Source organism: Mobula birostris, chromosome 30 (assembly GCF_030028105.1).
Source record: "Mobula birostris isolate sMobBir1 chromosome 30, sMobBir1.hap1, whole genome shotgun sequence".
Classification (NCBI taxonomy): Eukaryota; Metazoa; Chordata; class Chondrichthyes; order Myliobatiformes; family Myliobatidae; genus Mobula; species Mobula birostris.
This window is the reverse complement of record NC_092399.1, coordinates 3,406,083-3,424,861: the sequence shown is the minus strand read 5'-3', so window position 1 is coordinate 3,424,861 and position 18,779 is coordinate 3,406,083. Positions and strand designations below refer to the sequence as shown.

At 41.8% G+C, this 18,779-nt stretch overlaps 1 protein-coding gene and 1 long non-coding RNA gene across 3 annotated transcripts in view; one reads left to right on the top strand and one right to left on the bottom strand.

The window, feature by feature from the left end:
* The window catches only part of LOC140190558 (uncharacterized), a 50,316-nt gene extending 49,545 nt beyond the window's left edge, over positions 1–771 (bottom strand). Inside the window, exon 1 of the long non-coding RNA XR_011883633.1 lies at positions 587–771. This is a non-coding gene — a long non-coding RNA (uncharacterized lncRNA). The remainder of the gene's footprint in view (positions 1–586) is intronic.
* Positions 772–8,746: 7,975 nt separating this feature from the next.
* LOC140190537 (stathmin-like) lies at positions 8,747–17,355 on the top strand. Of its 2 annotated transcripts, none has more exons than XM_072247193.1 (5): positions 8,747–8,829; positions 12,694–12,780; positions 13,294–13,466; positions 16,159–16,350; positions 16,883–17,355. In XM_072247193.1, the coding sequence occupies exons 2-5, from the start codon at positions 12,762–12,764 to the stop codon at positions 16,937–16,939; spliced, it is 441 nt and encodes a 146-aa protein (XP_072103294.1). In that variant the 5' UTR covers positions 8,747–8,829; positions 12,694–12,761; the 3' UTR covers positions 16,940–17,355. The 2 variants fall into 2 exon arrangements, with proteins under 2 accessions (XP_072103294.1, XP_072103295.1); XM_072247194.1 differs by having other exon boundaries at positions 8,818–8,909.
* Positions 17,356–18,779: the final 1,424 nt, after the last annotated feature.

Here is an 18,779-nt window from a genome sequence, read left to right as displayed (position 1 = left end):
TTAGGTTGCCAGAGGCAACTTGAGACACCATTTAAAAGGTAATGGGAGTTTATCCCTCTACCCCCCCCCCCCACCCCACCCAGGCCATAACAATCTTAGGGAACACCAGAAAATTCACATTTTGCATAAACTAATCTCAGACATTCACTATTGATCAATTATTTCCTTTTCTTTATCTTGTCTTCTACGACAAAACACTTCACCTTGCCTCAGTGAGAGATTCCTGTGGCATGAAAACAGGTCCTTCATCCTTTGAGTCTGAGCATTGATACAAATGAATGCTATTTTTAAATCAGTTCAGACTGGATTCTACAATCGACCTACTCAATTCATAGTTGCCAATTAACTGATCGATCTGCAGGTGTCTAGGGTGTCAGAGGAAATTGTTGTAGTTATAAGGAGAATAAGCAAGCCGCACACAGACAGTACCGGGAAATAAATAAACTCAGAATCTGCAGATGAATGGCAGCGCTCCGCTCGCCACGAGATTTAGTGTAAAATGTGTAATTGCTGGAGATTTTGCTCCCATGTAACCAGTAGTGATTGGTGAGATAGTCACGTTAATATCCTGCAGCTCTCAGCCTACCTCTGCTGTAATGGTCTCGCCTTCTTGCTGGATCCTGTTATTATTCCTTTCACAATAAAAACGCTTTTCCCAGCAGGACACGACCTGCGATGCCTTGGCATGCACACCAACTGCCATGAGGTTAGTTCAAGTTCCAGTTTATTGCTATCGCCGGCATACATACACAGGATATAAATGCCATGAAAATTAGCTTTCTGCCGCGGCAGCACAGTACAAGCCAAACATAAATTAACTTAAATAAATTAACATAAATTACACATAACGTACGCCCATCATCATTACAACAACCGGCAAGTGCCGTGAAGGTGCATCGCACAAACAGAGATTTCCTGCTTATTTGAACATGCATGTTCAGCTTCAGTTCACTTGCACCGATTCAGATGAATCAGCTGAAGTGTGAGAATCAGTTGTCTGCTCGGCAGTGGCATGGTTACAACAGCGGAGTTACTCAGCTACAGATGCAGCTGCAAGAAACACCATCTTTTTAAAATCACAGCTAATTTTATTTTTAGCTGGTAGACATACACAAAAAACATGTTGTCTGATAGCAATTACACTCCAAAGTCCTTTTTGTGTCATCTCAATTACAAACTGCAACTATTAATTCTATTATTTCAACTATGATTTCAGTGATTAATCATGTAGACCAATTAGGTATCTTGATATGAAACATTGATTGGTTTCATTACTGCTGCACCCGAGGGTTACTTCACAATCTTCAAGTTGAAATATACGCTATGTCTTAAAAAGGAGATGTAGTTTTACACATAGTCTAACATTAACATAACAACGCTACACCTTCCTCTTCCCTACCACTGAAACATCTTTCCTACAATTCTCAACTATTCAACTATAACAATTTTGGTCTCCTGAGCATTTCTGATTTGAATTGTTCCATTATTCATGGCTGTATCTTCAGCTGCCAAAGTCCTACATCATGAATTCCATCAGTAAACCTCAACATCTCTTTACCTTCTAAAATGATCCTAAAAACCTACTTTCTGATTGCAGTTCTGGTAGCCAGTTCTTCTAACTCCTTAAGTAGTTCAAAGTCAAATTTTGTTTGGTTGTACTGCTGAGAATCACTCGCATTCCACTGTGTTGAAGGTGCCATATTGAAGCAAATTGTTGTTGTATGTATTTCTTTCTCTTACAGGTGAAAAGTTTAAGGGAAACATGAGGGGAAACTTCTTCACTCAGAGTGTCGTGAGTGTGTGGAACAAGCTGCCAGCACAAGTAGTGGATGCGAGCTCAATTTCAACATTTAAGGGAAGTTTGGATAGGTACATGGGTGGTAGGGCTATGGAGGGCGATGGTCCCAGTGCAGGTCGATGGGAGTAGAGTAGGCAGTTTAAGTGGTTCAGTATGGACTAGATGGGCTGAAGGTCCTGTTTCTGTGCTGTACTTTTCTATCACTATAACTCTATGAACTCTTCAGCTTCCCCTTAAACTTAGTTGTAGCTCAGTCAGCAGTGTACTTGCCTTTAAATCAAAAGATTCTGTGTCTGAGTCCCGCTGAGTATAAATCTAGTCTCATGGTCTAATGTGAAAGTGAATGAAATATGAAGCTAAGAGCACCAGATAAACTGGTGGAGGAACTCAGAAAAGAGAAAGGCAACTTCTCTGGGGGGTAAGAAATTGTTGACATTTTTAGTTGAAACCTGACATCACCATGTCCTGATGTTGGGTTTCAACACAAAATATTAAATCCTTCCCCCCCCCACCCCCGATGCTGGTCAACCCACCAATTTTCTCCAGCAGAATAGAGTGACAGCCTTTTAGAATGGGAGATGAGGAGGAATCGCTTTAGCTAGAGAGTGGTGAATCTGTGGAATTCGTTGCCACGGGCAGCTGTGGAGGCCAAGTCATTGGGTACATTTAAGGCAGAGGTTGATAGATTCTTGAGTAATCAGGGCATGAAAGGATATGGGGAGGAGGCAGGAAATTGGGCTGAGAGGGAAAAATGTATCAGCCATAATGGAATGGTGGAATAGACTTGATGGGCCAAATGGCCTAATTCTGCTCCTATATCTTATGGTCCTATGGTCTGTTGCACCAGATTCCAGTAGCTGCAGCTGCTTGTCTCTCCATGTTAAACCAAGAGCCCAGCTGCTGTATAAAGCGCTTGAAAAAGAGTGGCCCAATTATCCAGAGTACTCGGTCCTAGTTTATCAGTCCCTTTGTCATCTTCATGAGAACCAATGATCTGATTTCAAACATTACTGCATATGGCAGCTGTTATGCCAAATGCCATGTTTCCAACCATTCAGAAGTATTTCATTAAGTTTAAAATACATTCAAGACCATGAGGGTAAATAAATAAATACTGGTTAATGTCCTATCCAAATTGCAGGATAAACTTCACACAATTCTGATTGAGTTGCAGACAAGCCAGATTAAATAGTGAAATTGTCTTAAAGAAGTCTGAGAACAAAACTAGCATCTGGTCCTAGGAGCTTGCTCATTTGTCCGTTATGTGCTCTGTCGTACGACGTGGGCGATCATGGTCTTTCCATGACCTTGGTTGCTAACGGCAAATTTTTCCACAGAAGTGGTTTGCTATTGCCTTCCTCTGGGCAGTGTCTTTACAAGACGGGTGAATCCAGGCATTATCAATACACTTCAGAGATTTTCTATCTGGTGTCAGTGGTCAAATAACCAGGACTTGTGATATGCATCAGCTGCTCAACAACCACCTTGCCAAAGGGTGACCTGCAGGCTAGCGGTGGCAAGGAGCGCCTTACAACTCCTTTGGTAGAGATGTAAGTCCACCCTGCCATCCCATGCACCAAGCCTGAACTGTTCAACATAATCACAGATGAGACTCTAGCTTAATATTATAGCTTTTTTCATATAGTCTTTGTTGACTTTTGGGAATGTATCTATCTACTTCATAAATTTATTCAGTGTTGATCAATGCTCGCTCTAATTTGTAATGACCTTCTCCGTGGATTGTCACCTTGTCGTAGTGGAGAAGCTTGTGTGGTCCTGTGCTCCCGAGAGCAATGCCGTCTGGAGCTATGCTCCTGGTAGGGTCACCCATGGTGGTAAGGTCAAGGGTGAAGTCCCTGACAAAGAACAATCCAACCAAGGCCTCAACGGTGGACCAGGTGGACGAAGCTACTTTGAACTCAACAGCTGTGAAGGCGGATGAAGGCTGCAACAAATCCATCAGCTCCAATCGTCGTGGTTTCCATGCCATTGGAATCAGTTGGTTGATTTGTGAAGTATCGTGTGCTCCTTGGAGTGCAACATCAAGTACACGTTAAACAAATACATGCACAGGCGTCTTCACTCTGTGGGCAACTTCTTCAGAATGAAGACCATCATCCTCGACCTCAAGGGATAGCCACGACGACGAATGACCAGTATGTGCAAAGCTCTTGTGCAATGCAATTTTTTGCCCAGTGACAGCAACCTGTGTGCATTGAATTTTATATATAGTGGTATTCATGTTAACAGCTAGCAAAATACTGTCAATAAGAACTCTGATCTTTCTGGGTTTGATTGTTTTCGCTCTCGTTCATCTGCACTCTTATAACACATATGTAACAGGCCTGTAGTGGGTAATGAAGTATTTTCTTGCTGGAGTTTTTACACACTGTCCATTTGTGATTTGCTTGCTAAAAGGTGCTTTAAAAAGTCAAGTTTCCAAATATCATTCCACTTCTTCCCACCAGCAATACATGCAGGTAACCCCTTTTTCTATATTGTACATAAATATTTCTCATAGGTGTACGTTCCTGACCTCATGAGCTTTCGGTAGAGCAGTTTCTACTGTTTCATTAAGCCATTTCGCTTTAAATGAATTAGCAGTTCTTTTGCACTTCATGCTCTATGCTTCTTTAGAATTCAACATAGTGAATCAATAATTTCTTCAATAAAAACAGTATAAATAGGCCAGTTCTGCAATCTGCAGACAAATCATCGCAAACTACATGTTGTCAACACCATCTGCATCAGAAACCAGAAGAGGAAATGTGATTGTGTACGATCATGAAAGATACTTAACACGCCAATGAGGTAGACGGTGACTACCTTTTGTGCATTAGTAACAAAAGATGTGTTTGAGTGCACATGCACACACCTTAGAGGAAACATTGGTGTTGACTTCTGTAGTACCAAATTCCATAGTCCTCTCCGCAGACTTAAATATCCTACCCTGTGACCTGAACCCATGACCTTTCTTCATTCTAAACACACTTACCACTAGAAATATCCTCTCAAATAGGTCTAGTCCTGTCGGAATTTTTTTTAATACTTTATTTTCAAAATTTTCAAAACAAAACAATGAAATTAACAAGAACATACCGGCTCAGACATGTGTAAAAATGAAATGTGAAAAAAAGGGACATAACATTAGAGGAATGCCTATTGTACAAAGTGCTCAAAAAGACTGAACATTAAATCTCAAATGAGGGCTGTGAGAAATCAGCTGGGGGGGCAGTTTTTAAAGTTTCCTTTAATATTCATTGTGGAGATCAGGATATTGTTGTCAAGACCAGCATTTTTATTGCCCATTAAAGAGAAGGTGATGCAAAGGCACTTCAGGAACCACTACCAGTCCTGGTGAAAGTACTCCCACAGAGCTGTTACCTAGGGATTCTGGGGTTTAGACCCAGAGATGAAGAAAGACCAATAATATATTGTATTTCTATGTTATGATCGTGCTTGACTTAAAGGAGAACTTATAAGATCATAAGACAAAGGAGCAGAATTTGGCCATTTGGCTCTTCAAGTCTGCTCTGCTATTCCATCATTGATTGGGGTTGACCGTGGATGTTGTGCCCTGGATGTCTACTTGATGCGTGAGCCAGGGTTGTATGGTATGGAGAGCAAGCTGTCGCCCATGCAGCAAGCTTCCCCTCTCACTGCAGTTGATGAACCCAAAGGAAGCACAGAGATCGATACCATTTGGCACCATCGGCATCACAGGAGTTGCCAGTCAGTGTTGAACTCGTTGAACTGCCCTAGGGACTCCAGCTATGGATTTTTTCTCTGGGTTTACTCCCAGAGCCTTCCATCTTGGCTGATTTATTATCCCTCCCAACCCCATCCTCCTGCCTTCTCCCCGTAACCTTTGACACCCTGACTGACAGCTGATGGTGTTGCTTTATGCCTGCTGCCTTTGTCCTCCTTGATGGTAGAGGTTCTAAGTTTGTGAAGTGCTACTGGGCTAGCCTAGACAAGTAAAAGCTGTACACTTTGTAGGTAGTACACACTGAGGTAAAGAGAGTAAACATTCAGGATGCTTGATAGGATGTCAGTCAATTGGGTTGCTTGACTAAACATCTCTTAGATCTCCTGCTAATTGCAGTGATAGGTCATTGTCAGCAGGTATATCTGTTTCTGGGGCAAAGCAGCTTCCAGAAATAACCACAATTTTAATTGTCTGTATAGCATTTGTACGTTCTCCCCATGAACACGTCTATGTTCTCTGGTTTCTTCCATATTCCAAAGACATAGGAGTTAGGGTTAGTAAGCTGTGGGCATGTTGTGTTGGCAGCGTAAGAATGGCACACTTGCCCGCTGCCCTCAGCATATGAGGGCTGCAAACATGCATTTCACTGTATGTTTCGATGTACATGTGACCAACCAAGCTAATCTTTACCTTTATTTTTATCGACATTTTCTACCTGTCAGTGGCCCTGTGGTCTTCTGGCTCTTGTTGAAAAGTAGTCACAATCCTTCCTCAGCTGGCAGCCAACACACCCAATTACAGCCACCAGTCTACCCTAGTTCCCTCCCTACCCACACATTTCACCCACCAGATCACCTTTCCCATCTTTCCCATGACATTTCCCACTATTAACTTCCTCAATTATCAGATTCCAACACTGGTATTTCACTTATTGCCCTCTAGAATGGAGGACCCAACCCGGGGTCTATGGACCCCTTGCTTAATGGTCTGGTCCATGGCATAAAAAAGGTTGGGAACCTCTGCTCTCGAAGCTATGTCCACCTTCATCCTCTGCTACCCCCACCTGGCCCTACCTGCCTGTATTGCTTCACCCCTCCTCCAGGCACTCATTACCTATCTCACCCATCCCCGTTTGTGCTTTATACTAACTATCTTCCCTCTCAACCCTGATACAGGATTTTAAATCAAAACATCTGCAATTCCTCTGCCTCCACAGCTGCTGTTTGATCCACTGAGCTCCTCCAGCAGTTTGTTTTACACTTGGAAAATTCAGAGCTCATACAAAAGTGTGAGCAGTTTCAAGCTCCTGGGTGCCACCCTCTCTGAAGACCTATCCCGGGCCCGACATATTGAAGCATTTACAAAGGAGGCCTGACAGCGGCTACATTTCATTAGGAGTTTGAGTACACTGGATATGTCATCAAAGACATTCGCAAATTTCTACAGATGTACCATGGAGAGCATTCTAACTGGCTGCATCGTTGCCTGGTATGGAGGGGCCACGGCACAGGACTGGAAAAAGCAGCAGAAAGTTGTAATTTATAGTTTTCTTGCTGCTACAAAGGAACAACTTTCACAACAGATGCCGGTGATATTAAAGCTGATTCTGAAAAGAGTTTATTTTATTTAGAGATACAGCACAGTTACAGGCCCTTCTGCCCTAATGAGCCTGCACTGCCTGATTACCCGTACGTTTTCGGAAGATGGGAGGAAAAAGGAGCACCCAGCGGAACCTCACGTAGTGACGGGGAGTAGTACCCGGGCAAGAAATGATATGCTCTTCTTCGAATTTATATTTGGCCTTATTGTGGCTGTGGACAGGAAGGGCAAACAAAGCTGAAATGATATGCAAATAGAGTCATATACCCGTGACATTGGCACTTAGAGTATTTTTTATTTGTTTATATTTTGTCAGATCAGGTACATCACAGGATGATGCTACAATTCAAGCATTTGCTTGTATTTTAATGTACAAGGACATCTGTTAAAATAAAAACTGCTAAAAACAATTGCATTACTGGACACATCCTGCTGTGTCCATCTTGTCTATTTTAATGTGTCCCACCCTGGATCTGATTTGGAAAATATGGTCATGTTGGCCTGGGTGTAGTTATCCTATTGCATTTGGAAGTACATGTTCTTCAATATCTCTGAGGATCTAAGCTGGTCCCAACATATCAATGCAGCTACAAAGAAGACACAAAAGAACAACAGCTATATCTCATTAGGATTTTGCGGAGATTTGGTATGTCACCTAAAATACTCACAGATTGCTATGGATGTACTGTGGGGAGCATTCTAACTGGCTGCATCACCGTCTGGTATTGGGGGCGGAGGGTGGGGATCGAAATTAGCTGCAGAAAGTCGTAAACTCAGGCAGCTCTGTCATGGGTTCTAGCCATCCCAGCACATCTTCAAGGAGGGATGCCTCAAAAAGGACCCCCATCACTGTGGTCATGCCTTGTTCTCATAGCTACCATCAGAGAGGAGGTACAGAACCTTGAAGGTACACACTCAACATTTCAGCAACAGCTTCATCCCCGTCACCCGATTTCTGAAATGGACTTTGAACCCATGAAAACCACCCCACTTTATTTCTATTTTGCACTAGTTATTTATTTAAATACACATACAAATATAAGTGTACATATATATATTTACTGCAATTCAGTTTTTTTCTATTGTGTTGTACTGGTGCCGCAAAGACATTTCTTGACATATGCCGGTGATATTACATCTGATTGTGATTTTGCCAACGTGACCATTTTATGAATAAGTCTACACAATGAACGTCGGTGCCCTGTTTGACTACCCAGAGGAGAAGGTGGTGGAATGCATACAACGGTATTACTTGGCAACAGCTCCCTTACGGTCAGACCTGTAGCCCTCCCTGCCCACTCCAATTTTGCATTGACCAACAATGCAACAGGAATAAGCATGTCTGCATTAAGTAACCATAATTCAAATATATGACGACCAAGCCATTGTGTCGTCAGAGAGCTTGTGGCCAATAGGATCGCGGCGAGGACAGTCAATCTCCCACAACCATAACACAACCTTCAATTTCCAGACAATTAGCATACGAGACACCCGCCTTTCACTTGGATTGGCCAGGGCTTGTTGAAGAGGGCCAGTCGAATCGACGGAACGCCTGTCAGCACGCGGACGAAAGGTAAGCCGTGGCCAATGGGAGATCGTAGGAGCCATCACGTGGTGATTTTTTGGCGGTTTTTATTTGACGGGGCGGGTGGGGGTTGAGAGCAGGTTTGTGCGGAGCGCGGGAGACAAAGGGAACGGGAGCAAAACAAAAGCTAAAGAGAGGGTAAGGGAAGCGGGAATGTACCGAATTTAATCAATGCACCATCGAGAAAAAAGTGTTATAAATCTCTAGAAAAAAAACAGGTTTAGTATGCTTGAATTTCCTTATTTTTAAATGTTTATTGGTGACTTTTGGCGCCGGTGCAACAGATCAGTCAGTATTTGGGATTAATGTTTGTTTGATGTGCACAAGGCAATAATGCAGTTTTGATCAAATATGTAGAAGTAACCTGGAATTTTATTTTAAATCTGTCAATTCTGTATGTGACCTTTTGTTGGAATGTCTAAGGCGCCCTGTTCAGTAAAATATGATTTATTATTGCGAGTCGTTTGTCAGATGTATTTTAAGATGAGGTGTAAGGGCGACTCATTAATTCAAACTAACAATTGAAGCAGTTATTTGTTTGAATGCACTGAGAAGCAATGCTTGTGAAAGATTACTTGTTTAGGTGCAGTATTCATGGAACAAGGGAGTGGCGCTTTCTTGCTAGACATTTCAATAGAGAAGGGGAGGGGGTCGAATTATTGTGTCATTTGCAATACTGCACTAAACATGTATTCTTAAACCTCTTTGGTAGCATCATCTGCACCTGAGTGAATAATTGTAAATAGCTTTGATTTTTGAATTTGTGGATGTCGAGTCTCAATGTATTTCTGGTGCCAATGTGCTTTTGTCCATCAAAACTACAGTAACTCTTTGTTCTGCAATACCGTTTCCAGATAGGTTTTTTCAGCCTCTGTACAAAGGATGCTTTTATGAAACGTTCAAATACAAAACTGCAAGCCAAGCACTGCATGATAGAATTTGTGCAAATGGGATTCTTTTGCACAATTTTTTTTTGCAAGATCAAGAAGATTATTCGTCCGAGGAAAACGGACACAAGCTCACCGCCGCCCAATTTTCCTTTTCTTTCCGACCCCCACAACCGCAAACCCTTGAATTGCTCTGGTTGTCGTGTGAATTTAATTTGCTTGCAAATTATTTGGGACTATTGTTTCTATTAAGGTTTTGAAGCTTTTTCAAATCCTTCCCTTTGAAAGAGATTCAAGATTTCAGATTGGGTGTTTCCTACTGCTTTATTCACAGATACCGAGCCGTATCAGAAAGCTGGTGAGATTTTAAAAATTCTAGAAAATGTTTTGACTGGGCGTAACCATCTGACCAATTCCTGTTGGATACCCTGGAAACTGAATAATATCTACTGTATTTGAAAGATTAGAATAATAAACATGTTTTTCCAATCTGGCAGACTCAACCCGTTTCCACCACTTGCTCCTGGCTTCAGGTGGCGCTCTGTTGCTGAAGGCGCTTGCAATGGTATCCTCTACCCGTATAATCTATTGTCCTTTCGGGGTAATTTTTGTCCCTGAAGGCTCGGTGTCAAGCTGAATGAATGGTCCCGAGTAATAAACTGCAGAGGTGCCATTCCACGGGGAGGCCGAAGATGCATTTCTTTACTGAAATTATGGGGTGCAAATTTTCAGGCATTTCTGCATCTTTACAGACCAAAAACTATTGCATTATTTTAAAACTTGCAGTTCAAGCTTCCAGCATGGATAATAAATACTGCGTCCTTCCTAAACTGGGAAAGAAAATTGCATCTTGTCAGTCCCCTGTGATTCGTTTAAAAATAAACGGTGTGTGGGTGAGTGCTAGTTGGCTATAGGCTGGGACAACTTTTGAATGTACAAAGTGGGAATTCAAACTGCAGAGACAACACTACAGTATTTTTCTCCCTTTTTGGCACTAATTTAGCATATTTTGTGTATGTATATTGTTTTTATTATGTACTGCTGCCACAAAACAAAATTTCACCACTTAACACCGGTGATGTTAAGTCTGATTTTGATTGGGTCATTTGTACTTGTGCCATCTCTTTCAGTTAGCTAATTTGGTCAGTTTTCTTCATGATTTCTCTCCATCACGTTTGCATTTTGAGTGTCCTTTTAATTCCAGTTATAACACTTCTGAATATTTTGCACTGCCCTTCATGATTGGTGAAATTTTTATTTGCTGCTAATGCTCTTGATGGCTAGTTTTCAGCTGCTTTATTTTCTCAAACTTTTAACCCAATTTACCCCTCATTTTTTTTTGTCCTGCCTTATTTTATGAAATAACTTGACAACCCCATCAATCCTCTTGATCAGAGCATGTAACACATGCTGTGGTGCAGTCCTTGTGTGGCCGGTTTTTCATGGCTGAATTTCCTGTGAGGTGCACAGATGCAAAGTAATTTTCATCTTGTGTGTTGAATTTTAATAAAAAATGGTTATTTTCAAAAATCAGTGTTGAAACCCTTTTTATTAAAGGTTTGTTGGGTTTTTGTTTGCTGCCATTTGGTAGCCACTAGGACTTGGCCCTAAGCTTTTCTGGAGCTATTATTGTATTCCTCTTGTAGATTAATAATGCATCATTGTAGAAATCGCTGACTCAGTCTCCGGCATTGGCACTCCTTGGTATATCATGGCTTTCCTGTGGTGTCTATTTCTTATGCATTCACTATCTCCTGAACAACCCCCAAGCTGGATAGACCATGAACTTATCACTCACTTTGAGTGAGTGAAATCTATTCTCTGAACACTCAGTCACCTCCAGTCTTAAACTCTCTTGCCTAGCAACATTGTTTTATGAGCCATAGTGGAAAGAAACACTTGATGCTTCAAGCTGAAGAGCAGAATAAACGTTTAAGTTGCCAAGGTTGTGAGAAATGACTTGGGACAGGATTCCTGTGAGGGCGTGAGGCTAGCTCTGCCATGGTGATACAAAGCCATTTCGATGACTGGAGGAGTCATCACTTCTGTGTTTTCTCTGCAACAGCTGACATTCAGTTTTGTCCTGAACCTGCCGGATTTATTTATTAGAGATGGAGTAGGGAACTGGGCCCTTCTGGCCTTTGAGTCATGCTTTCTAGCAACCTCCAATTTAACCCCAACTTAGTGGCTGAACAATTTGCCCTGATTAACCTGGCCAGTACATCTTTGGACTGTGGGAAGAAATGGGAGCATCTGGGGGGGAGAACCCACGTGGTCATGGCAAGTATGTACAGGCACTCCTTGGAGGATGTGAGGTTGAACTCCCGAGTTCCACTCCAAGCTGTTAGTGTCAAGTGAACTGCTATGCTACTGTGGTTCTCATTTTCTCTCTCTGTCTCTCTCTCCTTCTCTCTTTTCCCCCCCCCCCCAGGTCAAGCTGTTTTATTACATTTGGTTGAATCTTTTATTCATAGCTTTGCAATTTATTTGAACTTTTAGCATCTTCAATTCTTTTTCAGCCAGTGGTTGCAGTTTGTAACAATGTAGTAAGGAGTTACTTGTCCTCTGGATCGAATTCCACATAAAATTATTTCCTAGATGACTAGAAATATATTTTAATGTATTCATCTACCTCAGATTGTTCGATTATATTCTCCACCCTCCCTCCCCCCCCCCTGCCCTGTCAGTACTTGGTGCAGTCATACTGTGTCTGGTTGGAGTTTCACCCTTGACTGGTGTTTGATTAGTGCTTGGGTTCTTTTGCCTTTCAAAAGTAGTGGCAAATTATCTGTTCTAATTAACTGCATTGAGCAAAGAACTCCGATAGGCAGTCACAAATGATTAAAGTGCAACAATTACTGGACATCAGATAACCAAACCAGTTGTTTTCTTTGCCTGTGGACTTATCAAAAGAATACTGCTCAGAGTATTTCTGATTGAAAGGTGGATATCTATTCTGATGTATCACTGGCAATCCACATTTGAAATGCTGACAAATGTGTTACATCAGGCATTTCTTTGCCTTTGCAAACACCCTGCATTGAGGTAGTCACTTGGACCATATGCTATTCTGAAACACCTAACAACTGAACTTGGTTTCTTGTAATTAAAACAGGGTTTGCTGCAATCATCAAAAAACTTTAAACTCTTTGACGTTAGCGGCTGGTCGTGACTTGTTCTGCAATGGCATCGGCATCATCTGGTAAGAAGTATACAAAGCTATGGCCTTTCAACTGGTGGGGGGCGGGGTGTAAAGTGTGAGGGAAGGATGGCCTTAAGTCCATGGGAGCATACCTGTAAACCTGTACCTGTTGTGCTCATATGAATAAACTGGTTTTTGTATTTTGTGAAACCTTCCCTAGTCTCAGTTATAATGTAGAAGCTTGCTGGTAATGTTGATGAACAGAAAACAAAGATGCTGATTTTTTTTTTGATTAACTCAACACATTTACAGACAGTTCTAAAACTGTAGGACGGTAGTTAATTTGTCATTGACCACCACCACCGAAGTTCCCTCTCAACTTTTATAGTTTTTACAACTATTGCTGTGCAGGAAATTTTTACAATCTGCAAACTGTGCGGTGAAACATCACATGAAAGAAAATGCCGGCTGCACACCTGCACATCTTGGAGGGAACTGTAGTAACCACAGTCCTGTAAAATCCAGAATTTTTAATGCTAAGTTGGAATTTGAGGACATTAAAATGTTTTTCAGATATCAAGGTTAAAGAATTGGACAAGCGTTCTTCAGGCCAGGCTTTTGAATTGATCCTGAGCCCATCTGCAGCAGAAGCCATTCCAGAATTCCCTCTTTCTCCACCCAAGAAGAAGGACCTTTCACTTGAAGAGATTCAACGCAAACATGAAGCTGCAGAGATCCGGCGAAAGGTACGCTACTGTTAGGGAATTTCCTTTTTCCACACAAGACTCAGACCTGGGTATTCTTTAAGAGACTCTTTACGTGACATGGAAGAGCTGTCCCTCCAGGGGAGCAATGACTCTGCTTACAATCAGTACATGCATCCTCTGGTTTGTTCAGAATTTCAATATTTGGTATTGTTCTAAGCAAGCCATAGGGGTAAATAAAACACGTAGCCTCGTGGTAAGCAGCAGTAGGCTAAGGGCAGCACCACAATTCTCTGCTGGTCTAGGCACTGAGCAATACAGACGAGTAATTCTATAGTCTCCCGAAGGTATTTACCCAACCCAGTTGGCCAAAATCCTCCATAGCTACCCAGTATATATAATAGGAAAATAAATCAGTGAATTTCCTAGTACCTTTTTATGTTGAGATAAAGGCAAGTGTTTTGCACTTGCAGTATGGTGGTTTTATGACACTGCCATCTAGTTTCACCTATTTGAATGTCTTTCTGCGAGCTTCAGCTTTCTAACATCTATCATTGATTAACATTCAGACAGCTACGGGGCGCCAGAGTGGTGTAGGGGGTAGCATGACAATATTACAACTTGGTGCCTTCCGAGTGTGGAGTTCAATTTTATCATCAGCTGTAAGAAATTAAAGTTCTCCCCGTGAGTGCTTGTGCTTCAGGGTGGTCTGATTCCTCAGGCGTTCCTGATGTAAAGTAAAGAGCACCCTGATAGCGTAGCTGTTAGCTGATGCTGATACAGTTCAGGATGTCGGAGTTCAATTCCAGCATCCTCTGTAAACAAGTTTGTATGTTCTTCCCATGTGTGTGGCTTTCTGCCATGTGCTTTGGTTTTTCTCCCATGTTCCAAATATGCATCAGTTGGTAGGGTAATTGGTCATTTGTAAATTGTCTGGTGATTAGGCTAGGGTTAAATCGGTGGGTTGTTGGGTAGTGTGGCTTTGGGCTGGAAGGGTCTATTCTGCACTGCCACTACCCCTAAATTAAATAAATGTAACTAATCAGGAATCTATTAAAGGCAGATAACAGAAATATGTTGGACATCTTTAGTATAGATGAACATGTATTAATCATAACATGCTTGAAAAACAGCTTATGATCAGATTTAATTTCAACAAGAAAAATTGAAACATTTTAGCTTATTGTTTTGCCTACTGCAATACAATGTCGACTAATCTTGGGTGGCAGGGTAATGTAACAGTGCAAACTTTACACCACCAGCTGTAATTCTCACCAACGAGGAGATGGTGCATTCTCCCTGCAGTTGCATGCATTTGCTCTGGGTGCTCCAGTTTCTTCCTGGGTTTCAAAGACATGGGCTTGGTGAGTTGTGGGCATGCTATATTGGTGCCAGAAGTGTGACACGTGCAGGCTGCCCAGTGCAATTCTTGATTCCATTTGGTGCAAACAACACATTTCACTGGCTGCATCAATGCATGTGTGACAAAGCTAATCCCTAATCTTGAGGTACATCATCTCCCTTGAACTGAGCTTTTCTCCATTGGCACCCCAATTGGAACTGCAGTTATCAATCATTGCCCAATTCTCCTGCACGTTAAGCCGTGTGATGTCCTTTTTAGTTCCTTACCGTCGCTTACCTGCTGCTACTTAGTGTCCCATTTGTTTTTTTGAGTGGGTGTGGCTAACTTAATTCTTGGCCTTGGAGGTCCTGTTGAATGTTCAGTGCATTGGTGCACATCCTTTGAATTGTGGAAGTAACCAGTAATCGTATTGCAATACGTAACCCCAACCCACCCACCAAATGGTTTTGGCTTTGCACTAGCTAACCTGATAGTAAACACTGGACTTTCGTGGAACCTTTACTAGTGGGTTGGTCTTTCAATTTTATCTGTATAAGGATACAATGCAAAATAAAAAGGCTGCAAAAGCCATTTGAAATGTCCACAAAGTTGCTTTTTGTTTGGAACATGTCCAATCAACTGTACACCTGGATTTGTTGCTGTGGGATGCAGTCTGGCTGTAGTCCATTATAAGTCACAAGTATTTTGGATAAGTAATGGAAAGGTTTAGGGGGTTATGAGCCAAACATGGACATGTGGGATGAGCTCAGGTGGGCACCTTGGTCAGTTGGGCTGAAGGGCCTGTTTCATTGTTTTGTTACTGACTAGTAAATTGTACACATGGTTTCACTGATTGCAAACCCCTGCAGATTTCACTGATCTGTTGGCTCATCTCGTGACTGCAGGTTGCTTTTGACAAGTTAGGAGCTGTGAACTGTCTTTGCATTCCAACCAACTGTCCTAAATGCATCTGTCTCATTTGTTTTCCAGGCCCCTAATTATTTGTATTCTTACAGGCTGCTTTACCGTACCAGTGACCTGGGTTCAATTCCTGCCGTTGCCTGTATGTTCTGCAGGTGGCCAAGCGAGTTTCCTCCCAGATGTGTGGGTTAATTGACAGCATGGTTGTTAGTAGACAGGATGGGTGTGTTGGGCCAGAGCAGTCTGTTACTTTATTTTGAGATAAATCACAGTATTTATATGGCTACATCAATTCTAAAATGTTAGATCTTGCAGAAATTTAACCTTGAAAGGAACTTGGCAATCTGGAATATGTAGAGTAATTGACGGGGAAGAGTAGTCTATGCTAGTGTCAGGCTATTTAAACACCAAACACTAGCTTGATTAGCAATATTTACAAATCTTTAATTGAATTTATTACTTGCTATTTAGTCACATGAAGCAGAGGTGCTGAAACAATTGGCTGAAAAACGAGAACATGAGAAGGAGGTACTTCAGAAAGCTATTGATGAACAGAACAACTTCAAGAAAATGGCAGAAGAGAAACTGACCACAAAGATGGAAGCTAATAAGGAGAACCGTGAAGCTCAACTAGCGGCCAAACTGGAGCGTTTAAGAGAGAAGGTAGAACTAATGCTTGTCTCTTAATGGTAATGGCTCCTTGTAGAACTGGTACTTTAGTATTTTCAGAATGCCTCCCACCTCTTAAGAAATGCATTTAATGTGATTACTTACAGACCATTAGGTCTTCATGACAAAAGCTAAAATGAGTACTGAAACAGTGTTACAGCTAATTGCAATTTGTCTCCTTGTGCAGTTCTGTGTATTTCCATTTTGGAAAGCTAAGAACTTTTGGGACTTTTTGAGACTATATCAAGTCCTGATAACTTGTCTGCATTTGATATTATCAAAAGGACTGAACCTAGAACCATAATAGGCAGGCTATCTTTCTACTTTGGGGGGGGGGGGGGTGAAGATTCCTACCCTGCATATCCATTGACCTTGAGACAAAGAGTAGACATAGCGATTGGAGAGCAATCTCTTTTCCTAAATCAGGAGTGCAATAAGGCAGACGGAACTGCTACTGACAAAACAAGGTTTTAAAAAAAAAACTAACAATTACTGGTTTACTTACAAATTGTTCTTTTTCTTTTAGGAAAAGCGGGTGGAAGAAGTGAGGAAGAGTAAAGAGATCAAAGAAACAGAAGACTAATTCCTCCCCCCCCCCCCCCCCTTTCATTTGGAAATTGAGTGTTTTTTTTTCAAACATCCAAAGATGTTTTCAAATGGCCAGTGTGTTCATGGAAATTCATTTGTAAATGCAGTTGTGTGCAACTGAGAGCCAAAAGCTCTTTGGAGAAGGAAGGACTGTATTTGTATGCTTTCCACCTTTTTCTGTAAACATTCTTGTGGGTTTTTTTTCCTGATGTAGATACTTTGAACTGCTGCATTTGTTTTCTACTAGTAGTGAATTGAATAGGATTGCTGGTTCAGGTTAGTGTATTTGTGAAAGTGTAATTTCCAGCATGCTTTACTGATGTGTTACACGTTTAGTTTGTAAGTGTGTAACTATATAAACCTGCCTAACCAGTTGCACCTGTCTTTAACTTCAATAAAACTGCACATTTACTGTTGTTTCTGTTTTCTTTCCCTTAAGTCTTATTAGTGATTTTATTCTAATTATACAGCAACTCTTTACTGTCCCTATTGCTAATGTGTTCACTTTAATCATGCACATTGAAATCAAAGGCAGCTTGCACATTTTGCACTGAAGTGAGTGGCCCAACTCAATTCAATGGAAAAAAAATTGGGAAGAAAATCCCAGATTACATGTGGAGCTTCAATAGTTCTTTGCATTGGTACTGGGGCAGATTGAAGATAAAAGGCCAGAGTTTGTTTTGATGTAGGGTTTAAGGTAAATTGTTAAAGAATTTCTGTGTAGTTCATGAGCTGGAGGAGGCTATGATATGGGCATTAATTTTAAAATCTTAAGCTTGGGCAAACGGGTCCAGCACAAGCAACACACATAAAAGTTGCTGGTGAACGCAGCAGGCCAGGCAGCATCTCTAGGAAGAGGTGCAGTCGACGTTTCAGGCCGAGACCCTTCGTCAGGATTAACTGAAGGAAGAGTGAGTAAGGGATTTGAAAGGGGGAGGGGGAGGAGGATATCCAAAATGCTAGGAGAAGACAGGAGGGGGAGGGATGGAGCCAAGAGCTGGACAGGTGATAGGCAAAAGGGATACGAGAGGATCATGGGACAGGAGGTCCGGGAAGAAAGACAAGGGGTGGGGGGACCCAGAGGATGGGCAAGGGGTATATTCAGAGGGAGTAAAAGGAGAGTGAGAGAAAGAATGTGTGTATAAAAATAAGTAACAGATGGGGCACGAGGGGGAGGTGGGGCATTAGCAGAAGTTAGAGAAGTGGATGTTCATGCCATCAGGTTGGAGGCTACCCAGACGGAATATAAGGTGGTGTTCCTCCAACCTGAGTGTGGTCCAGCACAATCCAGGTTATTAAATAATGATCAAAATTTGGATGTTTTAGATGCTAAATGACTTGTCGGTATCCAGAAGCCCTTCCCTAGCTAGTTTAATACTGCTTAGTGTTGTATGATTGTGCTGGTTGCCACCTTCAGAGCAGTAGTTCTGAGTATTACTAAATTCGGTTGAAGTTTTTACTGAAGTGGCAACTAAAAATTGAAGGTAAAACTAGATGCCCTTGAGTCCATATAGGCAAAATCTTGCATGGTGGGCTGGTGTAGAATGTTGAGGCACATTTGATGTGATGCATTCAATCCACATGAAGCCAGGTGATGAGGGGTAAAGATGGAATAAAACTTTTAACCTTAAGTCTGGCTTGTGAGGTTCAGCAGGGACCGTGCTGGGACCCTTGTTTGTATGTTCTAACTTGGATATGAATTATCTCAATATCACTCTCTCTAAACTTGGGAGCTTCTATGTAACTTGTCTCGCATAAGCCAATCAAGAGGTTGGTCATTAGCCCAATTTTGATGTTGCTGGAGGCAGTTGATTAATGCACAATTACAAGTGAGG

What these genes read in the sequence shown, in the direction of transcription:
- LOC140190537 (XM_072247193.1), top strand. An exon ending in CTGCAGAGATCCGGCGAAAG is followed by an intron (nt 13,467 to 16,158) that starts GTACGCTACTGT and finishes CTTGCTATTTAG; the next exon opens with TCACATGAAGCAGAGGTGCT. An exon ending in TGGAGCGTTTAAGAGAGAAG is followed by an intron (nt 16,351 to 16,882) that starts GTAGAACTAATG and finishes TTTTTCTTTTAG; the next exon opens with GAAAAGCGGGTGGAAGAAGT.